Here is a 12505-nt window from a genome sequence, read left to right as displayed (position 1 = left end):
TCATTGATATGAAGGGAGGCAAAAATAGCGCCAAGCGATGTGAGGTCTGACTTTTTCTGGAGGGACGATTTTGTGATGCAAATGTATTACTCTTTTGAACGCATATTGTTTTGAGAAGCAAGACGCTTTATTTTCGGGACCCCAGCCAACTAGCCGGACTACCTTCGTCAACGCCAAAACTCGGCTGGAACTCGGCTCACAGGACGCAGCAGGGGGTAAGTCAATGTTCATAAATGATATTACTAATATGGGATGTCATACAGCTTCATATCAAAAGAGGAGAACTATCCTTTTAAAAGTTGACAATCCAGCCGAAGTAGACAACAAGATTGCAGGTTGACATTAATTAAGCTAAAAGGTTTCAACTTTCACCAGATAAAGACAGAGACATGAACATCAAATCTGATCTAAACTATAAATTTTTTAAATCAATAAAAAAAAAAAAAAAAAAAAAAAAAAAGATATTATCAGTTTGCAAACCAAATTATCATAATCCCAGAGTCTAGCTGTCAGAGGAAGAGTCCCCAGTTTGCTGTCAGTTTGTGCTCTCAGAATCAGTTGCCTATAAAAGAATCTCTTACAGGGTGAACTGATCCATTATCTGGAGCTACTCAGCCTTGCCCTTTCCTAACGATTTGCTAAGCAGTAAGAATAGGGCAGGATTTCTTAACCCTAATACCTTTGTAAATACTCTTATTTTAAACCATCTGGTCAGAAGCAGATACTAGGGGTGTTAGTTAGAGGATCAAAAAGGCCAAAAGGAAGCGGAAGGGAAAAAGCCTCGAGAAGCACTATAATTTAAACCAGAGCTCCAGCCTCCAATGGGGAATGGGGTTTAACACTTGTCCAAATCTGATTAAAAGAGATAAACATAATTTCTTTGGATATACCCCAAAAAAACAAAAAAAAAAAAATCCACATTCTGTCTGATATAGTATACGCCTATATAAATATGAACCAAAAGTTCTTACAGAATACTGAATGTTTTCCTTTCCTTTACCCATGTTTCCCCGTCCACGTAAGTGGTCTGTCAAAGCATGTTGTGCATCTTTAGAGATGCACCCACAAGAGCTGCTTAATTCAAAGCTGGTTTAGTAGCTAAGCCAGACGGCTCTAAAGGGCTCCGCAGAAATCCAATTGCTGACATAATGGGATTTCAAAACAAGCCTCTCCAGTCGGCAGCGAAAGGGAAGAGCAGAGAGGAAGAGGAACATGTAAACCCGATGACAAATTTTAACACAAACAGGTTAAAGTGAGTGGCACAGCTTTGTGCCAAGAAGAAATGGTCTTACAGGAGTGGGGATGGATTCTGTGAGATGAAAAATGAAAAAAAAAAAAAAATGGGGTTGAGGGTTTCGCTTTAGTAGTTCTGCCTTTTGAAATATTCAGTGGAAGAGGAAAATAGAGGAGCAGCAAAGAATAGTCAGGAAGTCAAGGCATTTGAAGAAAGAGATAAAAAAAAGAAAGCATTTCATAAGTGAGAGGAGGGTCACGCGATGAGTCGAACAACTGACTCAGGACAGGAGCAGCACGATTAATGAACAAATGCATAAAGACACACAAACACTTGCTTATTTAATTCGTCACTGGAAAGCAAACACAAAATTGAGACTTTCCAACTGTGACAACATAAATCAGACGAAATAAACGTATGACACATGAGAAGATCAACAGAAGGGTCTTATTGGATGTTTTTTTTCTACTGACATCCCAAGTTTAGACTGAATATGTTCTTTTTTTTCTTTTTTTTTTTATATTTACACATCAATCCCGTAACAAAAAGTACGCAAACCAAATATTAACAGATCTTGTAAACAAAGATAAGGGTATCATCCTCTCAGTCCGTTGGCATTTAAGTACCATTACATTCATCTTCCAGTTTTTCCATACAAAGCACATATTAGGGCTTCAGGTTTGTGTCAGTTTGTAATTATTATTAATTCCTTCAACAATTACATTACTTTTAGCATTCAGAGGCTACTTTGTCTTACGAAGTTATTCAATTCAAAGCAAATGCAAAGCTATAACACACCACTCTTCTGTTTCTTTAAAAATAAGGGCTCTTATTTAAGTGCATGGATGGTTAGGTGGATGTGTACCCCCCCCCCGTGCTCATTATGAGTGCTCATTCAGGCAGAGTTAGAAACAAGTGTATTTGGCATCTCGCACGTGGATGCGTTTTTCAAGTGACAGCATTGTACAGTGAGTCGAGTCTTTTTCATATACATACAAATAAATAGCAAGCAAACTTGTAGTGAAGTACACCATTACAAAAGTAGCAAAAGGACAAAGGAGCCACCCAGGATGTGCTTATGTAGGTACAGTTATAGCTTGCAAAACCTCTGATGCATGATCATGTTCAAGTACAGCTCAGGATTAAAAAATAAAAACTGACAAACACTTCAGCTTCAGTAGCAACACCGGGGTCATCGAGATTGTTTTCTCCAGATCACATCACAGCAGAGCTGGTACAATTCAAAGTTGTAGTCTTTGTGTCTAAATTCTCATTGAAATCCAGAAAACTCTGTCAGTCCAGTTAACAATTCCTACTCTTGTCGGGTGAAGTGATCTTCTCCTTTAAAAACAGACCCTAAAATGTTTTTTTTTTTAGCATCCGTTCCCCCACTGTCAATTACTAAAAATGTCTTGTGTGCTTGAAGAGTTCTGATGAAAAAACATGCAAATATATTAAAAGACAAAAATAGGAATTGAGGTTTTCTGACTTACATAAATGAGTTACTGTTGTCCTGCAACCAAAAAATAAGTGCAATGGCTATTTGGTATCCAACAGGATGATTAATGGCCTTGTCGATGAATTCTCATGTCCTCCTGGCTAGTTATAAACAGAAATCAGGGCATGCAGGGCTCTTCCCATGCAGGATTTGGCAGCATCTTCATTCTCAGAGGTTCAAACAGACTTTTGCAGTTCTGGATGCATTTCCACAAAAAAAAATAAAAAGGGCAAAGTAAAAGCGTCCCTAGATGCTTGAAGTCCAAAAGTCCCAGTTAACAGGGAAAAGAATGTCATGGAACATCTAACCTCCCATTTTAAGATGCCCTACCTCGGTCCCTTTGAAGATAACACACCTTTGCCTTCAGCCAGGTGGGCCACTTTAGATGGAATCCCAAGGGTTTGTGGGCCACAGATGAGAAAGATGCAAGGATGCAAACAGCTTGTGTTCAAATGAGAGTGTCGTCAAACCACTGAAAGACAAATAAAATGGCTATTAAAATGTAGCCTTAGAATGGGGTCAGGGTGTCTATATTCTACAGTCCAAGTCAGAAGTTTCTCATCACAAACCATTTCTCTGAAGTGTTGTTTGTTTTCTGGGGCAAAATTATTGTAAATCAAAAATTCTTAGAAGAAATATTAAAGTAATGTTGCTGCTTAGATTCACACAAGCCAGGAAATGTCTATTTCTAAAAACATGCAGAGCCCATAAATCAGTTCAAACACACAAGTTGGAGTTGTAGCAACCTCGCCAAGATCTGGAAGAAAACCCAACCCGTCACCCTCAGCTGAGAGGGAACTGGTCCTGATGGTCAGAAACCACTGGGGAACCACCAAGACACAGGTCTGCCATGAAGTGGAAGCTGCTGGAACACCACTTTCTAAAATAAAGCCCATTTTACATCACCATAGGCTGTAAAAATGTTGTCCAAGAGAGAAGTACCTGCTACAAAACAATTGCTCCATAGGAGGCAAAGATTGAGTTGTTTGATCAAAGTAATGATCACAGGAATGTTTGGAGGAGTAAAGATGGGGCAAGAACAGGGTTCCAGCTGTTTGACATTAGCTACATTTCAACAACAGGAAACCTTTTCAAGGAACTAAGAACTTTAGGTTCATGCCAGGATGTTTAAACTCGAACAGCATTTAAAACATTCATCCTGAACTCTGACAAGTTGATTCAAACGAAAAGCATGTGGTCACGGTTGTCATTTCCATCTATGTTGGTTTCAGTAAGACCAAGATGAACTAAAACGTGCATCAAATTATAATTCGTTTGCCACATAAAAATAAAATCATTCTGCCCCAGAAAAGATCAATCGCATTCAATGACATTCATGTAGATGATGATTTCTTATACACTTCCTTAATTGTACATTTGAATCATTATTCACATAACAACCACGAACACAGCCACCATTGAGTGGATTAATCTGCAGCTACAAATAGTCCCAAGCAAACACTTATTTCTAAAAACAGCTTGCCCTGTTCTAGACGTTAGAATCGGGATACTTTGTGGAAGCGGCTGACTGAAGCTAGAAACAGACTGAGCCGACAGTTCTGTCTGATATCAGACATTTAGACAAGCACCAGGCTGTTTCAGGAGATATTTTTTTGATGACAACCTCAATTTTTTTGATCTGTTAAAACAGTTTAGCCTGTTTATTGACGATAAACGACTAAGAGCCAAAAAGACACTATGGAAGGTATTGAGACACTTTCATAAATCCGATCATTGAAACTGTAAATGAGTAAGATAATGTAAAGCAAAAAATCCTTTAGACAGAGAGATGCATCTGTCTGTATCACTTCTTCTGTAAGTAGAGCAGAGTACTCTACCCAAACACAGCCAGTGTGTGCCGCATGTATTGGACGTCCATGCAGTTCTTGATATGTACATGGAAAAGTTCGAATTTACTTTTTTAACACATTAAGGAAATGGAAATGAGTACCGCTCTCTGATGGATAGTAAGATGCTCCATGCTTTTCTTCGATGTAGTGATGCGCACGGCTCCGCCTCCGACAGTCCTGCCTCCACCAGCAACTGAAGAAGAAAACAGGAGAAATAGAAACATTAGTGGTTCTACAAAAGGAGAGGTTTAGTGTCCTAAACACTGCAGCTCATCAGCTACGAAACCAAGAGCAGCTGGTCCGAAATACAAGTTGGGTTGTGACAGTGTAACTTACTGTAAGAGTGAACACAACACCATGATGAGGACACACCCAATCACACACAGCACCAGCACAGTGGCAACAGTCTGCTGTCTGTGGTTGGTTGCTACCACAGCGAGCAGGTCTGCATGCTCACACCTCATCCCGACAAAGCCGGGATGGCACCTGCAGCACAGAGGGAAACGTCCTGGTTGAAATATCAATATTTATCTAATATTTCTTAACCATGCTAACACAAATCTGGGGTTATCAGCTTGAGCCCAGACTTCCAGTGCAGTTACAGCATTGAATCTCAAGATTTCATTAACGTCTCTGTTGACAGATGGCAGCCTTTTGCAACATAATGACCAGTTTCAGACATTTAATCTACCTCATTTAAAAAGGTACCTAAAGTGCTTTAAATAGGTTAAAAGACTTAAATGAGTAAAGTTTGCAAAAGTGAAATGATAAACGTTAGTATTGCCTCTCACAATTACAAATCTAATGACTTACACGCATGCAGGCGTCTCCTCCAGTATCAGAAAGCGACACGTGCCATGAAAGCAGAAATGCTGGTGAGAGTCTGGACAGTCATCGAAATGAGACCGAACAGCGGCTGCCACAAACTCTGTTTGAATGACATAATATTGTTGATGTTAATATTAACGTCAATATTACTGTATGCTAATACTTTAAGTTACAACTACTACTCAAAAGTGGGTAGGGGTAGACAGCTGCTCCGGCATTTTTCGACCCTGCTTGTATGCAGCGGAGCCCACAGTTCACAAGACATAGCTACATCAGCATATTTAGACTACAAATACAGACATTTGACAAAAGAATAGTAATTATACAAGGTTAACACATCATTTAAAGTGAAACTTGAATGCCCTAATATGTCATAAAATGATGAGATCAATTTCACAAGAAAGAAAAGCCTAGATTAAATAAAAAAAGCATACTAAATTAAAATTAGAATGATTGAAATCTTTATATATGTAGCCTATATATCTATATCTCTATAAAAAATACAACTGCTGGTAAGAAAAATAAATGTTTTCAGAGACACTGTGTTCACAGTGTTGAGCAAAGATGGAAATATTTAGAAGTGAGCTGCACTACAACTTATCTCTAAAACATTTACAGTTTATACTGAACAACTGAAGTTTCAAACATGATTCCTGTAAATATTTCACTAATAATTTCTAAATTACTGCATCTCAACAGAATAGGATATGAGCCACTTTGAGTTCCACATTTTCTTCTGATTAAAAAAAAAAAAAAAAGAGAGAGAGAGGTAGTGATAAATACATTTAGCCTAGAAATCATAATGTTGTGTAGCTAGCGTTAGCATGTTCTGTTAGCTCCTAGCTTCAGAGAGCAATGCGTAATGGTCTATTTAGACCATGTAGCATACATCTAACGTACATTTTTTTGTGTAACACATGACAGAAATGTAGTACACTATATAATGAATGAGAAGTTTCAGCTGAAATTTTGAATAGCACTACAAAATGGCTGATTCAGTGAAAAGGTGGACAATTCAAACAGCACACATCACACCTCCAATACACCCGACTCAAATGAGCGGGTTAACAACAGGCTTCTGCAGAGCTTGATGAAGAGATGACAAATTCATTTTGAATCAGGCTGGGGTCTCTGTTACCACTTTGCCACCAATAATGCATTCTGTTCTTGTGCACCAAACTTGAACCATACCGAGTGTATCAACCAAAAACAATTTGGTTCAGAACCTTGAAAGTTTGTTTCCAGCTGGAACAAAAAGGGTTTTTTACGTAAAAACTGCTGTGTCTGTCTTATCCCACAGAATAGAGATAGCAATTCCTCCAGCAAGTTGGCTAGATAAACTTCAAGAATGTTTAAAGGAACTGCTGTAAAAGCTAGCCAATTTGGTCAGAAAGGGGTATTTAAGGCTGGTGCAGGAAGGAATTATCAATTAAAATTTTGGTCTATTGTGGTACAGTTTAAACTAGGAGAATGACATCTGTGATGATTTATTCTAGATTGATTTTCCACAAAATGTTAAATATCAAGTGCAATTTGAGTGCCTGTATTCAGAAAGCGACGCAGCCATGCATCTAAAATAGTAAAAGCCTTCCGAAGACCTAAAACAGAACCATTGACTAAATCCTAAGGCTGACGCCCACACCACCAACAATAGACTCCAGCCTTATCTTTGCAGCTGCGTGCGGATTTGCGGTGGCTTACATCTCTCACTGTACCTTGGGAACACAATTAATGAGAAAAAAACCAAAAAAAACCCCACAGAATTATTAAATAATTAAGATCAATACTAGCGCTCAGGAGAGAGCGCATCCCTGCAGCAATCACAGTTCTTAACATAATGCAGTATTTTAAGCAACTACTTCAGTTTTTTTCTCTGGCAAACAAAACCCTACAACAACTAGATAAACTAATCAAATAAACAACCAGACAAAATAGGACATTTCTTACACTTCGGCTGTACAGTCAGACAGATTCCTTCATTACAGACTCAGATAAATGTCAGTATTGCACAAGCACCAAAAACAGATGCCACAGTGTTGCATTCAGGGTGAGAAGGAGGATGAGCATCCAGACAGATATCTGCATTACAACCTTCGTCAAACACTCCATTCCAACGGAAAATGGGCCTTTGGATTGCAGCCTACATGCATTGTCTCCGTCTTTCAGACTCTGTGAAAGCCCTCTGTTGTCCCTAAGGCATTTGCTCACCAAGCCCTCTCTCTTTCCATGTGATTTTGGCAGTCTGACATGAGGAACACTGACACAGAAACCAGCCTTGAAGGAAAGCACGGTGCTTCTCAGATTATAATTTAATACTGTAGGGACAGCATTTGTGAAATAACTGACTATACTGCTCATTATCTTGGATCCATTATAATTGCTGCCCTCGCTCACTCTAAGAGGATCAATTATCAGCGCGCGCCACACTGTCTGTATAATGTTGATGGACTGCAGCTCAATGGGAAACAGTGTCATGAACTCCTGCTGTGAAAGCAGCATGGTTGTGGGAGTGGATCAGGTGGCACCATGAAGATAAATGCCTCATTTCTTGTGAAACAGACATTTTTTCCTATTATTACTCCAATTTCCCCCAACATCCTTAAATGACAAAGTTCAACAGAAACTTACTTTTAACTGGACGTTTGTCGGTATTCGCAATAGGTTTTTTAGTAGTGGAGCTTCTGCTGCTGGGAGCCGGGGAGCTGCTTGCCGAGGTGTTAGGAGCAGCAGCGGAAGTGGCATTGGTGTAAATGGCAGCATCAAAAATTGTTGTATTTATCTGCTCCGCTCCAAATGAAACACCTGAAGACACAAGGCACGTAACACAAAGCTGATGAGAAATGTGCAGAAAAGATAAAAAATTTAATTCAGAGAGGTCCTCAAGTCTTATTTAGTGGAAGCAACTCTGCAGTCAGTATGGGACTTTAATGACAACATACTGCATATGAAATGCAGTTATTTTCTTCATCCTCTAATTGCACGACTCACTTTCAACTTCAGGGATATTAGTTGTAGTTGCACCTCTCCCACTGGTTGTCCCAGAGCTACTGCTGGAGGCGTTTGGAGCAGCTATGGAGTTTGCGTCGATAGAAACGTTGGCTTCAATTCTTGCTGAACTGCTCGGTCCTGCTCCAAAAGTAAAGAGAGAACCTGCAAAAGTAAAACAGACAAGTGGTAATGAAAGACATGTGGATAATAGATCCCTGCAGAGTTTAAGCCTGATAAGAAAAATACCACAAAGTTACTATGAACTTATCACTGAGTATCACAGACATGGTGATACATACAAATCCCGTGTCCAACTATAATGTGGTGTTTTCCCTTTCAAACAAAGGCCAGATGTCATATATCCTATGGTTATTATGAGCCATCTCCCTGTCTACAAGCAAGTGATAGAGATGCTTTATGAGCTGTACCAGGTATAATGCAATGGTTAACAGGGTCAAGCACCCACTAAAAGGATCAGCCCAAAGTACTATAAATACAGCAGGCCCAGCGAGGACATGCGATCACAACCGGAATCTCAAGACACCTCACAAACACATGCAAGAAAAAAGATAAACAAAGGGGGCAGATTAAACTTATTAATACAAACCCCTTATTCACGAAAGCAATAACAACAAAAACACGGAAGCACAACGAGAAGCACTAAGTCAGTCGGTCAATTCAAATCCTACACAATTTATTTCAAATGAGTCAAAGAGGCGTAATCTCAGTTATTTTTTTTTTTACATCTGCATGATTTGATCAGTCTGGTGAGACATGGGCTCAATTACTGCACCGTTTTCACGGGGGAGGAAAATAAATAAATAAATCACCCACTCACCACTTAAGAGGAAAATAATATCCCAGAAAATCCGAGTCATTCTGCCGATTGAGAGTCTGAACTGCGGCTTCAGTGAAACGCGGGCGTGTTAAGAAACCACATTAGTGTTGGAGGCTCCAGTGTGAGCAGCGGAGGAGGAGGTGGTGATCATTTAATCCAGCGATCACAGGGCAGACCTGGCGACCGGTGTCAAACACAAACATTTGATCCTCCGGGAATTTTTAATGAAATCGCTGAAAATTAACTATGATCGAGTTTATTGTCTTCTTTTCCCTCCTGGACGTACGAGCGTTTAACTTCACGGTGCCCAATTGAGGAAACTCGAGTAATCCCGTTAGAGTCAACCAATTAGAGGCTAATGGGAGGGGGAGGGGGAGGGGGAGGAGAGGTCTCATTATGAACTCAATATGGTACTGTTTGTTTTTTTGTTTGCGTTCAGTGTTGTTAACTATGTACAGGTTATTAGCCTAGTTATAGGATTATCTGAATTGTTCTATCTGAGTTCAGTTTAATTCAGCCTGATAATGTGAAAGACATCCTGCTTCCCCTTTGTCATGCAGCACAATAATTATCCCAAAGAAAACGTATAGACATATGAAAATGTGTCTCCGTGAAAAATGGAACCACCTGTCTAAATTCTTTTCACATGTTGTCAGAAGCTGTTTGATCAACATTGTGAAGTGCTGCACAGGTTCTGAGAAAAAAAAAATTGACCTTTTTTTTAAAACTTTAGGATACATTAAAGAAGGGGGAAAAAAAAGATAAATTAATAGATGAGTGAGATTTAATATAATTGACTTTTCTTTGTTGAGTTTTCCTCCAGCAGTGGGCTTTACAGCAGCTCTACGGTCCTTCTGTTCATTAATCTGCCCAAAACTTTGTGATGCCTAAAATACATATGAAACCAAAGGCCAGAATAACATGAATTGTGTATATTTAAATTCTCCCAGCGACAATCACATATTTTGGTGACTATTTTTATTTTTTTTCAAAAGTGACTTCATGCATTTCATCAATACATTGTTGCATACATAGGCTACACTATGGTAAAATTATATCAAATAAGACAAAGTTGCACAGCATTGAACTGGTAAAGCCGGCTTCATAGTTTCCACATCTGCAAACTGACTGAGACCTTTCTGTCTTCTAAATCCCATTCACACTAGGATTTGTGTCAGCAGCACCCAAGAGTTCAACACATGTGTATCTGTCATCAGTTTCAACAAGCCAGTCTGATTGGTGGGTAACGGCAAATCTCCTTGCACAGTCTAACTACAAAACAAGCGTCCACATTGTTGTACTTCCTCCCCTTGTCTTGTGTGTTTTCCACCACGATGTGAGTTTGAGGTTGACCTCATGAGTAGTCACCATGAGAAAGAGGAACAGTCTGCATGGTCATGTAAGTGGTGGGCAGCCGCAGAGGGATCCTCTGAGCCTTGGTGGGGCTGAACTTACTTTTATCTGCTCTTGCAACTGAATACAAAACAAAAATAGATTATCAGTCGAGTTGAAAAGATGTCTCCTTGCTTTCTTTTGTTAGAGTATTTATTAGCTCATCTGCTTGAAGACTGGAGAACATCTCAAAAAATTAATTCAGCTCCCCCAACATCTTTTGTGTACATATTCTGCTGATTATGTGTTGGATTTTTTTTTTTTTTTTTTTTTACAGGGGTATGTAGTTAGTCATCTGAGCTTTAATGTGTAACTGAAGCTGTCGACCAACTTGACCAATGATGTGGTTGCTTCTTGAAATGTGCACACCACTTTTGTTGATCTCACCTCACACGGCCCCTGCAACAGATCAACAAGAGCAAATCAGTTCCATCTGCTGGACAAAACAATCATTTTGCAGAGGAAAGGTTTGACGCTATGAAAATTGCATTTACTTAATAAAATATATATGATTATTGAAGGGTAATGTTAACAAATATATGATAGGAGAGCAGAGGTAACAGTGTTGACAAAATACTTTGACAAAGAAAAAAATACAATTTAAAGCAGTCAATGTTGATCTAATAGCTTTGTTGAATACTTGCAAACGTATGAGGCTCCATTTGTGCCAATAAATAGACTCACATGCGTATTGCATATGTCTACTGAACATGTGACAAGACACTTATCCATGTTTATGTCATTCTGAATGGTACTTCAGCTATGGCAAAACTACATTGCCTATGTAGATTGTTAACCTGGCAAAACAAGTGACTGTGCCAATTCAACTTTTGTCTAAACATCTCCAATCTTCTTGGATTCTCTGTTTGACTTTGTCTTTATGATTGTCATGTGTCATCTAACCGTGAGGTTTGATAGTGTTGTTATGAAACTTGTCCTGATATGTTGTTTGACAATATATTTTTTCTAGTTTAATAATGTTTTTCATTTATCTATCTACACATTAATCTTTTTCTTCTCTGTATTTTCCTTTTCCTTTGTGTACACTATTTATTTCCCTACAAATATATATTCAGGTATTGTATTTTTCATTCTATCATCTTTTTTTAATTTAATCATTGTAGTTTTTGCTGATGCATTCATTTCAGAATGATTTTCTGTTTGCAGTATCTCCCCTAATTATTCCCCAAGTGCATTTATTGTGTTTAATTCATACTTTTCTGTTCACATTTTGCCTCACTGAATGAATATAACAGAAAATGACAGCAAACTGATTACTTTATCCCACATTTGATACATTTTGCATGGCCTACATGCATTTTTCATGTTATTTGTGTTATATTTATGAGTAAAAATATAAATTCTATTCATTGTACCATTGAAGTAAATTTGCATTTATGTTGTATTTAGTCAGTTTCAGTCCCTCATGCAAACGTTTATAACGGCACAGTAAAATGACACATCAGGACAATACGCAACAAGATGAAAATCACAAGGACACCATCAGACAACGGGGGACTCCAAAAAGATTAAGTAAGTACAGAATAAACTTGAATTCACACAGTCAAATGTTTTGTCAGATCAACAATCTAAATGGGCAACATAGCAGGGTGCCCGAGAGCATATTTTTTGGCACAAATGGAACCTCAAATACAAATTTGCATCGTGAAAGCTCGATTTCAACAAAGGGTAGCTGTCGTTTGGTGTTGTAGGAGTGCTCCTCCAACGTGTTTAGTGTATTCATTGATGAGATATTGGAAGTTATCCTTTCATACGCCTGTTCACTTATTAAGTGAAAACAAACGTGCAGGTATCCACCTCTTTGCAACCTGTCCTGAGCGTCACTTCCCTGTAGTTAATGAGAAACCTCACTGGCC

The 12505-nt window shown here is 38.7% G+C and overlaps 1 protein-coding gene across 1 annotated transcript; it reads right to left on the bottom strand.

Moving 5' to 3' along the window:
• Nucleotides 1-4661: 4661 nt before the first annotated feature.
• Nucleotides 4662-9276, bottom strand: tgfa (transforming growth factor, alpha). Its single transcript, XM_075460000.1, is given in 7 exon segments — nt 4662-4775; nt 4919-4944; nt 4947-5068; nt 5396-5510; nt 8039-8212; nt 8399-8560; nt 9237-9276. Coding segments are annotated over 7 exon segments (753 nt in total).
• Nucleotides 9277-12505: the final 3229 nt, after the last annotated feature.

Source organism: Odontesthes bonariensis, chromosome 3 (genome assembly GCF_027942865.1).
Source record: "Odontesthes bonariensis isolate fOdoBon6 chromosome 3, fOdoBon6.hap1, whole genome shotgun sequence".
Lineage (NCBI taxonomy): Eukaryota > Metazoa > Chordata > Actinopteri > Atheriniformes > Atherinopsidae > Odontesthes > Odontesthes bonariensis.
The sequence above is the reverse complement of the archived record's forward strand: the minus strand, read 5'-3'. Positions and strand labels throughout refer to the sequence as shown.